The sequence below is a fragment of the Mirounga leonina genome, unplaced genomic scaffold (assembly GCF_011800145.1).
Source record: "Mirounga leonina isolate KUSES-001 unplaced genomic scaffold, KU_Mleo_1.0 Mir_154, whole genome shotgun sequence".
Lineage (NCBI taxonomy): Eukaryota > Metazoa > Chordata > Mammalia > Carnivora > Phocidae > Mirounga > Mirounga leonina.
The window spans coordinates 53,578,827-53,600,848 of NW_023270389.1; the positions used below are offsets into that span (position 1 = coordinate 53,578,827).

The 22,022-nt window shown below is 38.9% G+C and overlaps 1 protein-coding gene across 4 annotated transcripts in view; it reads right to left on the reverse strand.

Annotated features, from left to right (window-relative positions):
- SUCO (SUN domain containing ossification factor) overlaps positions 1-10,856 on the reverse strand; it is an 85,682-nt gene extending 74,826 nt beyond the window's left edge. For all 4 annotated transcript variants that reach the window (XM_035010791.1, XM_035010789.1, XM_035010790.1 and 1 more), the window contains exon 1: positions 10,532-10,856. In XM_035010791.1, the coding sequence (XP_034866682.1) occupies positions 10,532-10,593 (62 nt within the window). In that variant the 5' untranslated portion in view covers positions 10,594-10,856. The remainder of the gene's footprint in view (positions 1-10,531) is intronic.
- Positions 10,857-22,022: the final 11,166 nt, after the last annotated feature.

Here is a 22,022-nt window from a genome sequence, read left to right on the forward strand (position 1 = left end):
AGCCTATAAAACCCAAGTCACAATACCTCGCGACCTTAATTTTCAACTCAAAACTACAAAGATGGTCCCCAAATAAATTACAAACAGGCTAACAGGTTATTCATGCTATAACAGAAAGCCTATCTAAAAAGAGTGAAAAATAAAGCTAGAAAAGTAGGTTTGGGCCAGACTTCAGGCCTTTAAGGTGAGCGTTTACATTTTTACTCTTCAGGATGACAGGAGCCTTTGAAAGATGTTTTAGCGAGACTGACATAATCAAAATTGTGCGTTAGTAAGATAAATCATGGCACTGTATAGAATGGGTTGAAGCATATAAGGGTGAGATTACTCTAGCCTCTCCTATCTCTCTGTCTGCCAATCAAATGTGTGAGAACTCATGCCTACCAGCTCTTCAAGTATCTTCTATTTCCACTCCCATAAGCTTTTACCAATTACTTCCCTCTTTTGAAAACAAGGCCCTTTTCTCAGCCTTATCTGAGACATTTTATATTGCTGCCACTCAAATGACCTCCTTAAACCTCTTCCCATCTTTCATTTCAAACCACTCTCCTTCCCTTCAGAGCTTTACTTTGCTTGGCATCTTTCTTTATTCTAAGTATCTGCAGAAGCTCCACGTTCAGTCAAACTTGTTTCAAAAATGATCCCTTCTATGAGGACAACTCCAGCCCAATTCTTAAATGCACTGAAGTCTGCATTTTAAAAAAAAAATTTTAAAGATTTATTTGAGAGAGAGAGAGAAGAGAGCGAGAGAGAGAATGAGCACAATAGGGGGAGCAGCAGAGTTCCCGCTGAGCAGGGAGCCCAATGCAGGACTGGATCCCAGGAACCTGGGATCATGACCTGAGCCGAAGGCAGACACTTAACCGACTGAGTCACCCAGTCTGACTGAAAATTAAAGATCAGAAGTCTGCATTTTTAAGTGCCTATATAATGTCCTCACTTGGATCATTCCACTTGGATCATTCCACTTGGATCATTCCACTCATCTCAACAGCTCATCCTATTCAAATCCTCTGCAACTCTTCCATTTCTTTTTGTACATGTCCAATTCTTCTAGTTGCCTCAGTTAAAAACAATTAACTTTTCTTCTCTCTTTGAACTTTATTGCACGGATTTGTAACTTTAGATCCTAGCATTTATTCTCTCAACCAGTATACTCCAAGAAAGCAGCTAACTTTGTTTTATCTACCAGAATCCTATTTAGAACGTACCACACAGAAGCTTCAGGAAATATCTCTCGACATTGACATGGATGACAGAAAGGGAGTTCTGAAGAACAAGAGCTTGTTAGAGGCAAACTAAAACCAAGTTCTCGGGGCACCTGACTGGCTCAGTCATTAAGCGTCTGCCTTCGGCTCAGGTCATGATCCCAGGGTCCTGGAACCAAGCCCCACATCGGGCTCCCAGCTCGGCAGGAAGCCTGCTTCTCCCTCTTCCACTCCCCCTGCTTGTGTTCCCTCTCTTGCTGTCTCTCTCTCTCTGTCAAATAAATAAATAAAATCTTTAAAAATAAATAAATAAATAAAACCAAGTTCTCTTCTGAATCCTAGACCAATGTTATTTCTACTATATTGCACCGTCAATGGCCGATCTATGTCCAAACCAGATCATTTACTTCCTCAAAACTCTGCTCAATGCACCCTCTCTTCATTTTTACTACCAAATACTTGTTATGATAAATGTCAATTATTTCAATTGCCTTTTTTTTTTTTAAGTATTCATCCCTCCAAGTCTCTCTCTTCTGAAATATTTCTAGCACAATGATGTTGAAATAACATTCTTGGAACACTACTTCTCTTGCTCGATCTTTACTGTCTAATTCCTTGGGTTAGCTTGTAAAACCCATTAAAATTCCCAAAATACAGCTTTTAGTTTCTATGCAAGCTTGTCTGCTTACTATCACTCCCACCTATATCAAGTACATTATCTCTTTTATTCTCTTTCTCCTTGACAATTAAGTACTATCTACCCACTACAGACAGACACACACACACACACACACACCCCACACTAGGAAAAGACCATTATTCATATTAGCAGCACCAGTACATCTTATTTCAGTTAATGAAACATCTACATTCCAAAGAAGCAAACTTTATAAGCCACACATTATTTTCTCTTAAACTTAAGTCAGGTCTTTCCTGACAACTCCAGGTCAAATTTTTCTCTTCTTTAAGCACCTGCTGAACAATTCAGCTTTTTGTATTGTTCACAAGTGTTCAAATAAGGTATCTTAGAATGTTAAATGTACAAAAAAAAAAAAAAAAACTCAGAATTAATCTAATCTAGTAGTAATGACTGGAATGAACAAGAATATCCCAAGCCTACTGAGACAGAATCCCCAAGGTAAGAATGCTAGGCATGTGTATTTTTTTAAAGCTTCATGAATAATTCTAATGGTCATTCCTAGTTGAGGCAATCCAGTATGCCCATTTTCAGATAAGAAAACTGACACACAAAGAAAAGGTAAAGAAACTTGCATAAGGCCATCTCTCAGACTACTGGCGGCATAGAGTAGTGATAAAAACACAGGCTCAGCAGATGTCCATTGACAGATGAATGGATAAAGAAGATGTGTACACAATGGAATATTACTCAGCCATGAAAAAGAATGAAACCTTGCCATTTGCAATGACACGGATGGAACTAGAGGGTATTATGCTAAGTGAAGTAAGTCAGTCAAAGAAAGACAAATACCGTATAATTTCACTCATATGTGGAATTTAAGAAACAAAACAGATGAACATAGGGGAAGGGAAGGAAAAATAAAATTAAGATAAAAACACAGAGGGAGGCAAACCATAAGAGACTCTTAACTATAGGAAACAAACTTGCTGGAGGGGAGTGGGTGGGGAGATGGGGTAAATGGATGATGGGCATTAAGGAGGGCACTTGATGTAATGAGCACCGGGTGTTATATGCAACTGATGAATCACTAAATTCTACCCCTGAAATTAATAATATCTATATGTTAACTAAATTGAATTTAAATAAAAAATAAGAACAAAACACAGGCTCAGACTCAGCCTACTTAGGCTTTGGCTCATTGCTTACTAGCTGTGAGAACTTGGGCAAGTAGGTTAACTTTTTTGTGCCTCTCTTTTTTCATCTTTAAATGGCGTGGCTCTCAAGAGTTGTAAAGAGAATAAAATAAGTCGGTGGACATGAAACACTTAGAATATAAATAAGCACCCAATAAAGGCTCACTATTAATATTGCAAAAAAAGGGTTACAACCAAGCTCTGAGTTAGTTTTATGCCCTTTCCACTACACTAGTATGAATGTGTATTTTGACAACCAGCTTGTATACTCCAGAGGACCGAGCTCAAGTCTCCTGCTTCTTCAGTATTCCCCACCACAACAAATACATTGTTGGTAACTAAATAACATTTTGAATGAATTTTATGGATTCCTGTTTCTGAACCCTGACACCTCTGCCCTCCTAATTATACCAAAGCACCCAGAGGAAATAAAAAGAAATCTTATAACAATGCTTACTATGAGCACGGCAGTTTTAAGCACTTCACATATTTTCTCCTGTTAGATTACAAATACTCTATAACAAGAAATACAAAATTAGCTTAGTACCTACAAGCCACAAAACATTTCCTAACAAATCTAGGTGTTATCTCTATGTAAAATATAAAACAATTTTAACTAGTGATTCCACAAAAATAAAGTCCTAAAATAAAATCAAGCTTTCAAAAAAATCTGCATTTATGAAATAAGTTTATCCCAAGGGATTAACAGTCTTATACTGCAAATACTTGAAAACAATTTCTCATATCCTTGCAACATGTACAATTTTATTTTTTGAAACTACTTTAAAATATGGCCTTAAAAGCAAACCAACATACAACTGGCACTAAAGTACAATCTGCAACATGTACATATATGTTTCAAATAAAGAGTTCCACTTATGTATAAACTACTAAACAAAAGTATTTCATACATATGTTTCTACTTGAAGATGGCTTGAAAGAATAATAAAGCACTTAAGTTTTTATAAATTTTTCTCTTCCCTTTCATTCCAAGCCCTAGAATGTTAGCTATATGTATTGACCTATTTCTCTATTCATGCAGTTGAAAAAAGTGAAAGAATAATTTCGGAGTTCATGAACAATGGAAAAATGAAATAACCGATGTCCAAAGGTATGTTTAGGTGTTAGTATCTTTTGTTTTTTTCATTACCAGCCAACCCAACTCCTGCCTCCATTCTGATATATCCTCAAATGTTTAATAATCTAAAGAGGTTATTATAAAACACATACAACTCTTTTAAAAACAATTCAAAGGATACTATAAGTAATTTGCCACTTTTTTATTGAACACAAGTGTTGGAGTTTTACACAAAGATGTACCTCCCTGTCATACCTTCTTTCACAGACCTTTTCCTACTTAATAACTCAACACCTCTTTTAAGTACCATACACTTTCTTTGGAATGTATATCCCAGGACAAAGATAAACTTTTCTTCCCAAAGTTTTTCACATCAAGTTCCACAAGAAAGACTTTTTTTAAAAAAAAATTGAGATACATCTGGCATATTATGTTTGTTTCAGGCGTACAAAATAATAATTCAATATTTGTATATTATTGTGGTATGTTCAGTACATCCATCACCACACAGCTATATTTTTTTTTCTTGTAATAATTTTTAAGATCTACTCCTAGCAACTTGAAGATATACAACACAGTATCATTACCTAGAGTCACCATGCTAAAAACTGCATGCCCAGGACAAGAAACGATTAAAAAAAAAAAAAATCATCAAATGATTTAAAGAAGAGGGATTACTTTATTATTTTATTTTGAATATTATTTTATTCAGAAAAGAGATTTATGGTCTTAAAAAAAAGTTACAGAAACACAACAAAGAAAATCATTTCTCCAAACAAAAGACAAAAGACAGAGTTAGGATTTTCAAGGATATTTCCAATTATCTTAAAAATGATATAATTGCTTACATATTTTTCTTGTTTCTTATATTTCTGCTCACTTATGCATATTGACAAATGAGCAAGAAACCAGCAAAATTATCAAAGAAAAAGCGACATAAGGGCTATAGAAATAAAATCACAAGCCAAGAAATATTACCTCTGAGGTCAATGAAAACTAGGTAACATACTCAGAAAAATTACTACTAAGGACAAAAAAGCAAACAAAACAGACCCACCTTGATTTAGATATCTATCAAGTGTCTCCAGTGTGACTGCCACTTTAGGGTTTCCAGCCTCCAAAGTCTGTTCCTTCCAATCCATTCTATCCTCATAGTGATCTAATTAAAAGATCAATCTGACCTCATGCTCTTACTTAAACTACTGCCCTGGCTCATACTCTCAGCCAGGTTAAAAAAATCAGAGTTCATTTGCATAATTATCAAGTCCCTTCAAAACCTGGCTCTAGCCTCCCTTCCCATCTCTCCCCACATATACTCTAGGAATCTTGCCTCTACCTGAAACAAAATTCTTCCATTTTGAACTATCCATCCTGCAAACCATTTATACAGATCAGTACTGAGACTCATAGAAATAACTCGTCCAAGAACATACAGCTAGTGATAGCCATATCTAGAATACAAATTCTACCCTTATTGTTCCTAAAGATCTTTGTAATTATTTTTTGTGATTATTATACTTGTCAAATGTATGAGAACTGTTTAAATGTCAGGTTTTTCTCATTAGCTCTAAATATGAGCTTCTCCAAGATGATCCTATTGGGTGCAAGAATAGATTTTTTTTAGTCTTAAAGAAATAAACCACTCTGATAAGGGATGATGATTAATGAGGAGGCTATACAAAGGTGGGAACAGAGTATATAGGAAATCCCCATAACTTCTGCTCAATTTCAATTTTGCTGTAAACATAAAATGGCTCTACAAAATAGTCTTTTTTTAATTAATTAAGCTTTACTAAGTTTAATAGAAGAATTTATACTTGTTCTGAAGGTCAGCTGGTCACACATCAATAACCCCAGGGACTCTGTAGTCAGAAACCTGTGGGAAAATGTGGAAGTCCCACAAAATGGTGTTTACTTCCAGCACATTGTGAGGCACTGGCATTTATGTGTGCCCAATTAAGTAGACTTAGGGATTATATTATTTAGTTTTAACTAAACTGACTCTCACAACATGGAGAATTAGCTTTGAAAAAATTCCTGCGAAGACTGCAAAGATAGTAACTACACAAGCACAAGTCAACAAGAAAATTGCAGGGCTAAGACTCTTAACTAGTACAAGCTATTCATCAATCACATCATGATGTAAAATAATCTAGTTGGTCAATCACAAAGCTCTCACCAGAAATTATTATTTGAGAGGGAAAAAAAGTACTATTAATAGAAAGTATTAGACTGTTCATTCTTCTCATCTTTTTTAAACATCTAATTTATGTAAATTATTATACTATTATACTAATATCATATTGGCACATGCAGATAACTTATAAACAATTAAGCACATATTAAAAGGTGCATACACATGGTTTTACTGACTGAGGGGGGGACACACTCAAAAAATTTTGATTATCCACTGCTTAAAGCACAGACCAAATCTTTTTCCTCTTTAGGATGATTGCTCATCTTCCCAGTTTGCCAGGACTGAGGGTAGTATATTAGGCTGCATGATGCCTTCCAGAGATGCCCGAGTCCTAATCCCTGAATATGTTACATGTTAAAACAGTCTCTGCAGATGTGATTAAATTAGGGATTTTGAGATGGGGCTATAATCCTGGATTGTCTTGGTGGGCCCAATGTAATCACAAAAGTGCTTGTAAGAAAGAAGCAGGAGGATCAGTCATTTAGTCGATGTGAAGACTGAAGCTAGAGGTTAGAATGATGTGAGGAAGGAGTCACAGACTTCACGCAGGTAGCCCTAGAAGCTGAAAAGGTCAAGAAACAGATTCTTTACCTCAGAGACTCAAGAAGGAGCCAGCTCTGTTGACATCCTGACTTTAGCCCAATTAAGACTTATTCTGGACTTCTGACCCCAGAACTGTAAGATAATAAATATATGCTGCCACTAAATTTTTGGCAACTTGTTAGCAGGAGCAGTAAGAAATAATCCCCAGGGGATTCCTGGGACATGGGACTTTCACTGACAAAACCAGGATAAGCTGGTCACCCGATTTTTAGGTTTTCAATGCCCATAACAACATATAATACATAATAAGCAGGAGAAAAATCCTTGTTGAATAATTTTATGATGAAATATATAGATTATACCCTATTTATATTTTGTGAAATATAAATATACCCTTACTATTTTATAAAGACCTGTCATATGTATTATCTCATTTCATTCTCTTAACAACCCAGTGAGGTGTGAATCAATTAGTTTTCCTACTTTCAGGATACAAGAATTAAGGTTCAAAGAAATTACATACCATGTCCAAGGACACATACCTAGTAAGTGATGAAGCCATATCTAGAATACAGGCCTTCCGACCTTTGACAACAGTCAGGATCCTCTGCCACAAATCAGGCTGCCTAGATTCAAATCCAAGCTCCTAAACTTAATAGCTGCTTAACCTTGCCAAATTATTTAATTTACCTACTTCTTTAACTATAAAATGCAAAATAAGGTTAACAATAATACTTACCTCATAGGGTTGTGAAGATTTGAATGTACTAAAATGTGTAAAATACACACCACAAGCTAGACACAGAGATAGAGGACAATATTAATCATTATCACTCTGTGCTGAAGCTACAGTATGTTTATGCCTAAAATACTCTGTACTACTTGATAAAGAATCACATAAAATATGTGAAAGTAAAAAATAGCAACTAGAATGACTAATAAGATGGAAGAATGGGTTTTGTGTGAAAGCAATCTAAGGTTAGGACTCTAGGCTGAAAAGACAAACGGAGAGGGGAGACATAATCAAGATCTATAGAAGTGTGAGAGTATAAAAAAAGGGGTAAAAAAATTTCAGTAATATCGGTAGGAGGGAGGAGAACCTTAGAAACTACAGAACTGTAGTATGAACACAGAGCATTCATAAATTACAAAATGATACAGCTTAAAAAAGAAATGGATCACAAAATTTGGGGACAATTTATAAATGTCAAAGAAGACAAAAATGGCTACTAAAAGGAGCTTTACTACTCTTCTGTAAACATCTAACCCTATAATGGTTTAACATACCCATTATTGGTAAAGGGAGAATGGAGATACTGGGAAATAACATACAGACCAGACTATAACAAGGACTAGACCTCCAGTTGAATAACTGCAGTAATTTCAATATTTCAATTCCCCAAGGAAGAGTGTCTCAAAGACATAACATACCCTCCACCAATCACTACCATGTACCACTCCTCTTCTCCAATCTCATCATCACCCTTCCAAGAAAATCTCAAACCTAAATATCTTCTTTTCAATGCCCTTTAATGGCTTCAATAAAGAATAATTAAAATGTCCCTAAATTTGGCAGTCCAAACCAATCTCAAAATATACTAATCCAATTATTTAAGCTGAAGTTTCTTAAACTTTTCACTCCTTACTTAAACCCTCAACATCCATTCTTCACTGTGAGAGTCAACAAACTTTACAGAACTTTATGACTACTACTTTCAATACTAGGCTGACTGATTTTTTTTCCTAACAGATCGTGATCTTCTCACTATTACTAATGAGTAAAGCTGAGAAACCATATTGAAGTTAGCCTAAGCAGAAGACAGCCAGAAGTTACACAGAGTAATAGAAGCATGGTTAATTTAAATTCACAAGTGATTTTAGGAAATACGTCATAATGTTTGATTTCCTCTCCACCATCTACTTAAAATTAAAAAAAAAAAAAATCATGTATAAGGGTACAAATTTTCATCCAATAGATAACTAAGTCCTGGAGTGATACGGAGTATAGTGCATATAGATAATGATACTGTATGACAATTATTAAACTTACTATGAGACTAGGTTATAATTATTCCAACCACAAAAAAGAAATGATAACTATGTGACATGATAAAAGTGGTAACTAACACTACAATGGCAATCATATTACAATACATAAATATATCAAGCTAACATGTTATACATCTTAAATTTACACAATACCACAATGACATTTACACAATGTCAAATATATTTCAATAAAAAAAAAAAATCAGAGATACTGGTACATTTTAAACTTGAATGAAAAGTGTAACCTCTTTGCCCTATGAGCCATTTCAGAAAGTGCTGGTGAAGAATAACATAATCTAAAGTTGGGCAAGATCAAGGAGAAAGAAGAAAGAAATGATATGTATCCTATAAATTACCAAGCAGCCCCCAGGAAAAGGTGGAAATGAACACAAGGTTTTGGTATCTCACCTACAAATTTAAATTTAAAATGGGGTGAGTGGACTCATCTCCTGCATGCACTTCTTTGTACCCAACATGATACTAAAAAGTAGAAAGGGTGACAGCGGCCCTACTAAAAGGGCTTGGAATTAAAGTCAAAAGGCCAAATGTCTTGTTCTCCAAAACTTCTATCAATCTTCCAATCAAAATTCCTCAGCTAGGCAAGTGTTTTCCTTTTCCCCTCTTTTATTATTTTATGTAAGCAACAACTCCACAACTTCAATATCTTTGGAATCTATTAAGCACAGAAAAAATGAACACATTGTTGGTGTTTTCCGGAAATAAACAAGAGACTCAGTTTACCTAGACTTTAATAAAGAGCAAATCGCTTTGACTAAAGAAGCATCTTTTCAGTCAGCTAACGTCACACATCTCTAAAGAAATTCCCTAGGAGGGAAAAAATGGCTTTTCCCAGTATGATGATACCAATCCTTTTACTGACAAGGTCTCTTTGCGCCTCAAAGACACCCAAATGTGCCAGTGATCAACAGAAACTCCATAAACTTTATGAACAAAGCACTCTTCCCGCCTTCAAAATACAGGACTTAACCTCCCATTACTAAGGGACATTATTCAAGCCACACCACCAGAACCTACTGTACACACTACACCTCAGACACTCTAGTAAACCAACGGCTTTTCATCATCTACCCCTTGAAAAGTGCTTCATAACGCCCCCCAAAGTTTCCAAGAACAGCAACCCCAAGTGTACTCGAGGCCAAAGACAGTAAGACATGCCCACAACTACTGCTTGTACATTACTCTCACCCTCGTGACAATCACGTTTTTAAAATCGCACCTCGGGCACACATCACATCCCCTTATCACACTGAAAGCGAGTGGCTGGCAGTAAACCCGAGCAACTTACCTAGCATTTATCTGAGAACTACCCCAACACCCCACCGTCCCCAAGGGGCAAAGTAACTGAGTACAAAGGCACTCAGGTGGTCCCTTCCACTCAGGCACCTTTCCCTCCCACTTAGTCTCTGTAAATGCCAAAACACACCGTGGAAACCGCACAGAACGCAGCCAGGCCAGTCAGCGGGACAGCGCGAAGTAACCGGTGTGTCGCTCCGCAAAGGCCTGGGAGACCCGCACCCTGAAAGCCAAGATGATCTGGGGGTGTGACCTGGGCTGCTCCCTTCTCCCCTCTTGGGAAACTCCCGTGTTGTCGCGGCGACTCACCAGACCAGGGAGCACAGAGACAGGCAGGAGACCAGGGCCAAGGCCCGGCGGTACTTCTTCATCTTCTCCTCCTTCTTCCCCCTGCCAGAAGGCGGCACATCCTCCCGGCAGCCGCCACTGCCGAGGCCAAGATGGAGGAGCTGGAGCAGGAGCGAGAGGATGGGACCGAGAGTCCTAAGGGCTGCGGCGCTGGGGGAGCGGCTCCTCAGCGGCTCGCTTACTGGCCGCCCTCTCCGAGGGGCCCACGGAGGCGCCGACAGGGGCGCTTCACAGGAAGACTCCGGGGACTGCCGCAGCCGCTGGCTCGTTCGCGCCCGCCTCCTCCAGCCGCCGCCGCCGCCACTGACGCCCCATATCGCCCCCGCCCGGCCCGGCTCTCCCTCCGTGCTGCCGGCGACCAACGGCCGCGGCGTACTCCTCTCTCTACAGCCAATCGCCGGCGGGGCCGCGCCACCTCACACTCCGCTGAGCTGGAAGAAGACGCGTCACCCACGTCCCGCGGCGCTCGCGCCCCCACCAGGCTCCGCGCGGGCCACGCCCCCTCCGACGTCTCTGGCGGAGGAGCGGGGAGGACACAAAGCGCGAGAGCCCTGCCCACCTCAAAGTCCGCCGGGTCAGTGGCTCATGTTCAGGAAGTGGGAGGGGAGCCCCATGACCCTCAGCGGTCTTCTTTGCAATGGCCCGCCCCCTCGCCCAGGGCGCGCCGAGTCCGCGCAAGGCCCCTTGGGAGTTGTAGTTTGTTCTCCGGAACGCTCCGTTCCCTTTCCCTAGCCTCCTAGAATCACAGTTTTGATGGGAGAGGTCTATAGATTCGCTTCACACCGCCAGAATGACCAGCTTTGGAATTGTTATATTCAGTTCTCCACTTTTGAGCACAGTTCGTGGATGGATGGCCTAGAATGACGGTGGGGAAAAAAAGCTATAACTAATAAAATTTAAAAGGTGTTTTCCCGGTGTCGATGGGCCCGGCCCATTGAGTTAGGTGCTGATTGGTAAGCGGAAGGGGGGGGGGGGGTGTGCCAAGATTTCCTCTCACCTGATTGGTTGGAGCGGCAAGTCTCTCGCTGCTTCTCCACTGTGTCGGGGAGATTTTCAGCGCCCCTGATTGCTGTGTTGGGGTTGCCGGGTTTGGTCTGCATTCTAATAGATTCGTGCTTAGGGTGCACCGCAAAGGGGAAGGAAAGGAAAACTTGGGTCACGTTGAGGGAGCCTCAAGTCCTGGAGTTCACCGAAAGCGAGGAAGGCGGTCACGTAACACGCCTATTGCTACTGTGCGGAGCAAAAAAGTGGTTCTCAATCTTTAGTAACGAGCAGTGTGCCCACTCTAGATTTTTATGCCCTGGGGTCCCTAAAGATCTCTCGGAAGCGGTTTCTGCCTGAAATTCCAAAATGTTTGACCGCTTTTCTTCCCAAGCCCCTCTTGTCGCTCTCTTAGACCGCCGAGAGTAGAGAGGAAGAGGCGTTAGCTTCTGCTCAGAGAAGAGGTTTGGCCTCTGGCCTAATATATCCTCTGTCTCTGGTGATATATTCGTTTCAGACCCTGACACTAAGTTAGTCTCTACCGAGGGATGCTTCTTTTATTAGATAAGAAATATAAAAGTATAACTCAGTGGTTTCTTTTTTTTCTGTCTTGACTGTCGGGAGATTCAAAACTCTCTTCCCCAGAAAGCAGCCAGACAAATGGGGGAATAGAGGCTCCAATTGTCTGTGCTGTGGAACATGGGATAATGTTTAGTGGGAAAAAAAAAAAAATGTTTGAAGCAAATAGTATTAGAGCATAGGTCACGTATTGCCCATGTGGCCGTAGGGAGATAAAAATAAAACACCTTAGTAAAATGCTTAAATTTGAAACGAAATTTCCTTATTAACCTTTTAAGTTGAATTGATTGGTAATTGTATTCCCAGGGACCTGAATGATTTGACCCATTCTAAGAGTCTTGATATAAGTCAACTGGATATATTTTTTAAGTTCTATAAATGATGATATGGAAACTAATTTTTCTGGCAATAATTAGGTAACAGTTCCAATGATCTGCTGATACCACTCTTAGTATATAACAATAAAATCCTTTCATCTCTATTTATCCTTGCAGTAGGCAAGCATTTGTCCTATTCAAGAGCAGTAGCAAATGATTGCTACAAAAGTTAAAAAGAAGGTAAGGACAATAGAAAGATGGGGATTATTTGACATTCTTGACCATGTTGAGCACACTTTTCCTTTCATTCTAGGAATTACTTTGTTCAGGATAAGGAACAGGTGCTCCCCCGGTGATCCTCAGTGGATTATAGCCAAGGAAGTCTGATTAGAATACATGCTTATCTCAAGACTGGCAAGTTACCAAGCACCTTTTCTATTCCCTATCTTTCTCACTCCAAACCACAAGCCCACCCACTACTTTTCCACAAGTCCCTGTAATGATCTTCTGAAATATACAACTGGTAGACAGAATTTTTCTTTCTCTTTTACTTTCTCTCTCTTTTTCTGTCTCACTCTCTTTTTCTTTTTCTTTCTTTCTTTCTTTCTTTCTTTCTTTCTTTCTTTCTTTCTTCTTTTGTTTCTTCCTTCTTTCTGACTTTTTCCTACCATTGGGCTTTATTGATACCCCTGTGGCAAGGTTGTCATTCACCTATTCAATCATTAGCTTTCACTATTTCAATCAATAAATATCCTTTTTTTCTTTCTGCTAGCTTCATTTCCGTAGTTTCATGTTAAGGTTTAGTCTTCAGTCATCTGAGCTTTTTCATTTTTCAATGGGTACTTCATAATTTCAGTTCATAACTATCCTTCGACTCCCAGGTCTATAGCCCAACCTCTCTTCAAGCAGTTGCTTGACACACATTTAGATATTCTACCGTCACTTCAAATCTTCCCTGAATATAATAGGACTCATCTTCCCCCTAAATTAGCTTCTTCACCTGACTTTCTATTTGTGTTAGTTCTTCCTTGTTTTAAGACTTCAGATAGTGAGAATAAGAGAAGTTCCATGGAGTTCTCTGTTTTCTACAAAAATGGATGTTTTTCTACATGGTTGTTAAACATAAGGGAGGAAAGTTTGTTACTCAATAGATAAATATAACAAGAAAATTAGTTTGAATTACAAAATAAATTTAGCATAGATAAATGCAACCATATTTAAAGTATAACATATGCCAAAGAATGGCAAGAAAGAATATAGAAAATCTTTAAGACATGGGCTAAGAAACTACCATCCACCATCTCTTCACTATACCACAGTGGTTCTCAACCAGGGGCAATTTTTCCCCTTGGGGGGAAAAAATGACAATATTTGGAGACATTTTTGGTTGTTACAGCTGAGGAAGTGCCACGTCTAGTGGGTAGAAACCAGGGATGCTACATCCTACAATGCACAAGACAAAAAATTATTTGACCTGAAAAGTCAAAAGTACAAAGCTTGAGGAAACTCTGCTATAACAGAATCTCCTAACTCAATAAAACCTATAAACCTATAAATCACTGACCACACATGTGCACTGCAGAACCTAGGATTATTCTGGAAGTCACCAAGGACTAAATTGCCTGACGAACATGAGTTCTTCATTCCTAAATGTTGTCCAGAAACTCTGGACAGCTCAAGTCTCTGCCCTGATAAAGATCAGATACCTGGGTGGTTCAGTCGGTTAAGCATCTGCCTTCGGCTCAGGTCATGATCCCAGGGATCGAGTGTTGTGTTGGGCTCCTTGCTCATCTGGGAGCCTGCTTCTCCCTCTGCCTGCTACTCCCCCTGCTTGTGCTCTCTCTCTCTCTCTGACAAATAAATAAATAAAATCTTTAAAAAGAAAAAAAAGATTAGATACTCTGCTGATAGTGAGGAAGAACCTGCAGATCTCAGAAAAGGAGCCAACTCCTCTGGCCATCTCATATCTTTGTCTTTTTTTCACATGTAAATCATATTCAAGAAGCCCCAGAGGGAAAAAAAAAAATATCTGTCTGATTTAAGTTGGTGGTATTTGACAAGCAAGCCTTGACATATTTTGAATGAATCAAAATGTTATCTGCCTCTTTCAATGCTGAGACACTATGTATCTTTAAGAGGAACAGCTGAGGCTCAATGATATCAGATGTTTCCAAGGTAAAAGCCAGTTAGGACAAAAGTTCCCTTGAAATCAGTGAAAGAAAGGTCAGGGAATTGAGAAAGACAAATAGACAATAAAGGGGACTAAACCAGATGAAAAGAAGGATGAATGTGGCAATGAGCACTTAAGATGTTAACTACATGTACATATAGTACAAACAGAGCTTGCTTCCTGTTTGTCCCCACTCCATTTGTTGTTGCTTCTTTGAGTTTGTGTAACTATATACACAAAATAGCTTAAACCTGTTTTATTTATTATCCGTATCTATAGGGATCCTAAACTACATTGTCAAATCTACCTTAACAGAGCACTAATAATATGGCCACTTCAGGAGGTAAAGGTAGAACTTGATGATAAGAAAATAAACTTCTTCTCTAGGACAGCCTGAGAACTCAGTCCCTTAACATATAGAATCAAAACCTGCGATGTTGGCTTGTTAACTTCTTTTTATACTGCAAGCAACAAAGTATAACATCTCCCTTTAAAAAATGTTCTACTTTATGATCCCAAATTTAATCTTCTATCATATATGTCTATTTTGAGGATACATGAGTTTAATAAGCTATTAATGGAATCAGCCAGAGGAAGGATAACTCAGTAAGTGGGTGATAAGAAGAAATTAAAGATGGTCTCGAGGACAGAGTGTGGTCATTACATGAATAAGAAAGTCAGGAGTTGCAGGTTCGCCGGGAAGTTTTGGTTGGAGGTATAGTATTGAATTTGAGGATCTGGTACAAGTATCTAGCAAGCACTTACAAAGACAAGATTCCAAATAGGAAGAGAAAAGCAGCAACTGAAGACAACATGTTAGGCGTTCTAACTGCTGCGCCCTTCAGCACCTGCTGAATCGTGGTCTCAAATGAAGCTTCCTAAAACATTACCTACATCATATCCTTGTTTTGATGGGAAAATCTCCAAAAGGACTTAAATTCTTGTTGAATAAAGTCTTGCCTCCTTGGGCCGGCATTTGAAGCTTTCCATAATCCAACCCAGTTGAGGTTTCAAGACTTAGTCCCCACTATTTCCTTTCATGACTCAACCTCCTCACCAAACTATACTGCTTGCCATCTCCTGAAACACCTGCATTCTCTGTCCTCATGATGTTCTGTCTCTCCACACAGTGTATGAATTCCTTATACAAGAGGTCATGTGTTGTATATATAAAACCCAATGGATTTTTTTTTTTATTACAGGGGCCCAAGAAATATGTTTTAACTTAGCTATTACTTCATGTATCTACTCATACTGAATTACAATCTGCCCTATAATTTAAATTCCTGGGAGTAGCAAGCCCCTAGGACATGAAGGTTTTATGCAATTAACTAACCCTGCCAACTATCTCTTCCACTACAAATAGCCAAATTAGCTTTTTTAGCATAACACTGTTTGACTTTAGCTAGAATTTTTCAGATTTAAATTACTCCTGAGTAACCTGGAGAAATAATGTGTTCAACAAATATTTGTTGAGCCTTTCTTATATGAAAGGCACTGCAACAGCTATTTGGAAACTCACAGCATCTTAGCAGGTTTCTTAACCTTCTTCCAGACTGTACCCCTTTGATGATCTGATGCTGCCCATTGATCCTTTCTCAGAATGTTTATAAAGGTATAAAGTAAAATAATAGATTACAAAGGAAACAATAGTGAAACACAACTATAGTGAAATACAATCATCAAAATATTACAAAGCAAATTTGTGATATAGTAACATATGTATTTTTTTAATGCTTTAAATAATAAGACTTAGCAGCAGGTCAGGTAACTTCAATAATTCCAAAGCATTGATGAGTATAAAAGATATTTCAAGAATCCTATATGTATAATGTGATATGAAAATATCTGAGTTTTTATTAGTGACAAAGTTATAGATATTGTTAATACTGTTAAGATTAGTTATCTTATATTCATAAGAGGTAATTTTTTTTTAAAGATTTTATTTATTTATTTGACAGAGAGAGAGAGATAGCAAGAGCAGGAACACAAGCAGGGGGAGCGGGAGAGGGAGAAGCAGGCTTCCCACTGAGCAGGGAGCCCGATGTGGGACTCGATCCCAGGATCCTGGGATCATGACCTGAGCCGAAGGCAGATGCTCAACGACTGAGCCACCCAGGCGCCCATAAGAGGTAATTTTAAATTTCAGTAAAAGGTTGTGAAAATAAAGATGTAATTATTTTTCCACCCAAGTTCATGGACCAGTGAGTTGTATACATGGATCACAAGGTTAAGAAGCACTGCGCTAGGGCAATGTCTTTTTTAAGATTGCTTTATTTATTTGAGAGAGAGAGAGTGAGTGGGGGGGGGGGAAGGAGCAGAGGGAGAGGGAGAGAGAAAGAGAGAGAATCCTCAAGCAGACTCCCCCTTGAGCACAGAGCCCGCTCTGGGGCTCAATTCCAGGACCCTGGGATTGTGACCTGAGCCAAAATCCAGAGTTGGCTCTTGAACCGACTGAGCCACCCAGGCACCCCCCAGGCAACGTTTTTTAAATCGTGGGTCACAGTTCATTAGAGAGTAAAGAAATCAATGTTTCGGTAGTCCATCAGTACTTTTTAAAAAGTAAAAGATTATAATTTAAAAAATATCAGAGTGTTTCTCAGTAAGGGGAAGTATTTTTCAGGTACTCTTGTTTCACTGATATATATGTGTGTGTACACGCATGCCTGTGTATATAATATAACATAAATTGTGGGTGTCACACGATTTTAGAGGAAAAGAAAATTCCTTTTTTCTTTCTTCTGAGGAAATTATCAGGGGAGACTTCAAGGAGAAGGCAGATTTGAGGTGGACCTTAACAGATGACTAGGATTTTCACAGAAATGTGAGGAGAAGTTATTTCAGGTATAAAGAACAATAAATCCGGGGCGCCTGGGTGGCTCAGTTGGTTAAGCGACTGCCTTCAGCTCAGGCCATGATCCCAGAGTCCTGGGATCGAGTCCTGCATCGGGCTCCCTGCTCTGCGGGGAGCCTGCTTCTCCCTCTCCCACTCCCCCTGCTTGTGTTCCCTCTCTCGCTGTGTCTCTCTCTATCAAATAAATAAATAAAATCTTTAAAAAAAAAAAAAAAAGAACAATAAATCCTAGAGTCTAACTAAAAACTACCTTAACAATCATATGCTTTCTATTTTTGGTCTGCTTGACACTTACTTGGTATTCTATGTATGAAATAAACAGTGATGGTGAGCTCTAATCAAATAAAAGAAATAGATATTTATTAAACTCATATAAAACACCTCACTTTAAGTCATGTGATGATTTTAAAGAGCAGTCAAGGCATTGAAGAACATTAAAATAACAAAATGTGGTGCAAGTACAAAGTGATCAAAGAGAGTTCAAGATAATTAACTTGGATAGAGATAATGCAAGTGAAAATATACCATTACTTCTACTTACAAAACCCCATAAGACAACAGGAAAGGGTTTGTTTGTTTGCAGATAAAGGCACAAGAATGGGGCAAGCAGATGAAGGGACTAGAACACAACTTTGAAGTTGGAAAGCAGATAGGTAGAAAATGACATCCTAAAGTAACCATTTGCTCGTCTTCCAAAGACAGTCCGGTTTACCCCTGTTGACAGTCCTGGCATAATTAATAATAGTATCAACTTTTACTTTCTTTTTTTTTAAAAAAAAAGATGTATTTATTTGAGAGAGAGAGAGTCAGTGGGAGAGAGAGAGAATTTTACTTTCAAATGAAAAATAAATAATATAACCATCCTCAACACAGCAGACATGAGAAAACTAAATCCTAATTTAGCAATAGGAAATGGCAAAAAATGACCCAGTTTGTGATACAGAATCCCCAAACAGCTCATTCAGGAAATGACACAAAGCACTCCTGGAAATGACGTTAAAGGTATACGTGTTTGGTGGTGGCGATAGTGGGGAAAGGGTTGCAAATTAAGAAATAGAGACCTTCCTCCACTCTACATGGCTAGATGACTACTCTTCTCCTACCTCTAGCAAAAGACTGGATTTATTATCAGGAGAGGATTGACTGGGGATCAATCCCCTGGATCGAGGAACACCTAGCATAATTTAAGGCAGGAATACCTGTAAAAAAATAAGAATATGTGGTTGGGGAAATTTGAATAAGGACTGATCACTAAATGATAAATTATTGTTATTTTTATTAGATATAATAATGCCATTGCAGTTATATAGAAAATGTCCTTATTTTGAGGAAATTTATGCTGAAATATTTGAGTGAAATGTCATGATAACAGCATCTTACCTTCAAAGGTTCAGAGAGAGGGGGAGAGCAAGAAGAAATGCGGCCAACTGTTAGCCATTGTCAAATCTAGGTGGAGGAGATACAGGTGGCCATTGTACTATCCCTTCAACTTTTCTATATTTTTTAAAAATTGTATAATAGCAATTTGAGGATGGAATGAACACACACTTGATTCTGAAACCCCAGCCCTTTTCCGGTATTGGCAGCCAGTCTCTCCCTCTCCAGGCAGAAGATTAGAGGAGTCTTCTCTGGAGAATGTGATTATTCTAAGAGGGACCTAAAAGATACTGACACCTGAGTTTTCTCAACCAATTCACGCCATGGAAAGATCATAGTCAAGTCCAGCCATGTGCTCAGAGTATCCAATAAGCTTTTTAGTGCCCCACTCTTAAAAGGAACAGACAACTAATGATTACCAGCCAAAAAGAAAATGATTGCCAGCCGAAAAAAAAAATCTAAAACAAACACGGAAATATAAACTTGGAGTAGAAGAAAAAGAATATGCAGTGAGAAGAAACCTTAAAAAAAGAAATTCTAACAGTGCCAGACACTGCCACCATAAGACAGGAACAGGAGACTATAAAAAAGGGACCAGTCAAAAACAACAACAACAACAAAGGTCTTTTATAAAGTAAAGATGCAAAAACAAATAAAAAAAACTCAAGAGAAAAACTGGAAGATAAAATTAAAGAAATTGCCCAGAAAGTAGGCAAAAAGGCAAAGGACTAATGAAGGAGGTCCAGGGTAGCTATAATAGAAGAGTGAAGGCATAAACAGCTTCAAGACATTTTCCTAGAGTTTCCAAACTGAAAGTGCCCTAGCACACTGGATAAAAATGATCAACACTGGGGCGGCTGGGTGGCTCAGTTGCTTAAGTGTCTGCCTTCGCAGCTCAGGTCATGATCTCAGGATCCTGGGATCCGGCCCCACCTCGGGCTCCCTCCTCAGCAGGGAGTCGATTCTTCCCTCTCCCTCTGCCCCTCCCCCCGCTTGTGCGCACGCGCTCTCTCTCTCTCTCTCTCTCTCTCTCTCTCTCTCTTCTCTCACACACACACACACTCTCTGTCTCTCAAATAAATAAATAAAATCTTAAAAAAAAAATGATCAACGCTGAGGCACATCTTTGTGAAATTTGAGAATATTGGAGGCAAAAAGGAAATCACAGAAGTTTTAAAGATAGGGGAGAAACAGACTATGCCCAAAGAATCATCCATCAGTGAGAATAGTTTAGGACTTCTCTACATGTAGACAGGAAGTTGAAAGGCAGTGGAGCAATGTCTTCAAAATCCTGAAAGAAAGTCATTTCCAACCAAGAATTCTATGTTCAACGAAGCCATCAATGTTAGGGAAATAAAGCCGTTTGGAGATAGGAAAGATCTCAAGAAGGTTACCAGCTATGCACCATATCTTATGACAGGAGATTTTGCTCTACTGAAACAAGATAGGAAACCAAAAGAGAAGACACTTGATACAGGAGACATGAAATGCAACCCAGAAGAGAAAAGGTGAGGGGGATCCCCAGGTGATAGCAAAGGAAGAACCTAGCACGGCTACTGAGTACCCCGAGTAGGAAGCAGCCACTGCAGATTAGAGCAAATCAGAAGGCACTTGGATAGACCTTTTCAGGAAGATGGCATCGATAGAACATCTACTGCATCTGAGAGATTTGTGAGGAAATTTGGACAATCATGGAAAGACAGCTGATTAGCGAAAATCATTTAGAAAACTAAAACGAAACCAAACAATTTAGAAAACAGAGCTATGTGGGACAGATTCATCTGTGAATAGTGTTTGCATGATCTCAATAACAATAAAAACTAATGTAACCAAAATTATGATATAACTACATCAGAAGGATGGGAGGATTGGATGGTCGTTGTTATCGGTCAGGGAAAAGGAGAAAGCAAAATCCTCAGCTTCCACGGCAGATGGCGAATCAGTATTGCCTGAAACTTGGAAAAGCCAAAACAAAGAATAATAACACATGCAATTTAGGGCATGCAGGTAAACAGTATAACAATTGACTATAAGAGGGGGAAGCGGTGGGATTTTCTGAACAGGGAGAAGCAAGAGGAGGCCAGCGGGGAATCGCTATTTTTCCTAACTTTGTCTGAACTGTCCAACTCTCTTGGGCGTAGGTAACTTTGAACTTAAAAAAAAAAAAATCAGATGCTTTATTATAATGTTGGTGACTTGAGGCAAAATAAGTTCATATTTTAAATGCTTTAATATTTTTTCCTTTCCATTCATCTATACTGAATATATGGCCCAAAGGACACAATCTACTGGGATGTGTCCATTTTCCAGTTGTTCCGTTCAGTCACTAGACTTGAAAATCGGAAGAGAATGCAAGGAGATAATAAAATGAGAAGGTATAGGGCGAATGGACACTTTGCTAAGGATTATTTGTCTCTGAGAATCCGAAAGTGTTTCTAGAACTCTCTTTGCTGCCGATGCCTTCAAAACCATCTAGTCAGGTTTATAATCTTTTCCTTGCCCGACATGTTCTCCTTCTCTGTTATCTGCATCTATTCTAAAACCATATTTCTAATGGTTCTACAAAGTGAAGCAATTATGGATAATTGAGGAACACTTACTTTATCTCGGTTATGCAGCCATTATCCTGTTTTGAGGCCTGAATAGTGAAAATCATTATATGGATCAAGTAATTTTCTCTCTTTGTATTGCACAGGGAGCTCATGTGATATTAAAGTGTGTCAGTCTGGAAATCGTTAAAGAATCCACATGACCCGACATTCAGGTAAACTGGTATCCAAGAGCCTTCGTGTTTCCTTCCAGTGTGCACCTCTGAGTTCCTTACACTGAATTCACTCAAACAACTTAGTTGATCTCACTAGGAAAGTCCGTTCCCTAGGAAAGCATTCAACATGAATCATTTCACATCACCAAATAATTAAGGAAGGGTAACAGTGATGCTTCTAGGGGAGGCTGAGAAACTGTTGAGAATATGGAATATAGAAACGTTTTGTAGGCGAGCTCCAAAGCCACTATCTCCATGAAGTCTTTTCCCATTGTCCAACCCTCTGCAAGCCCTCCGCTTTGTGATCTTCCCGAGCTTGGATGATTACCTTTTTACTTGCACCGCAGTTAGTGTGTCCTTCCCTGGAGGGACGGGAAGTGTATCTTATTTCATCTCTGTGTCCTCCACAG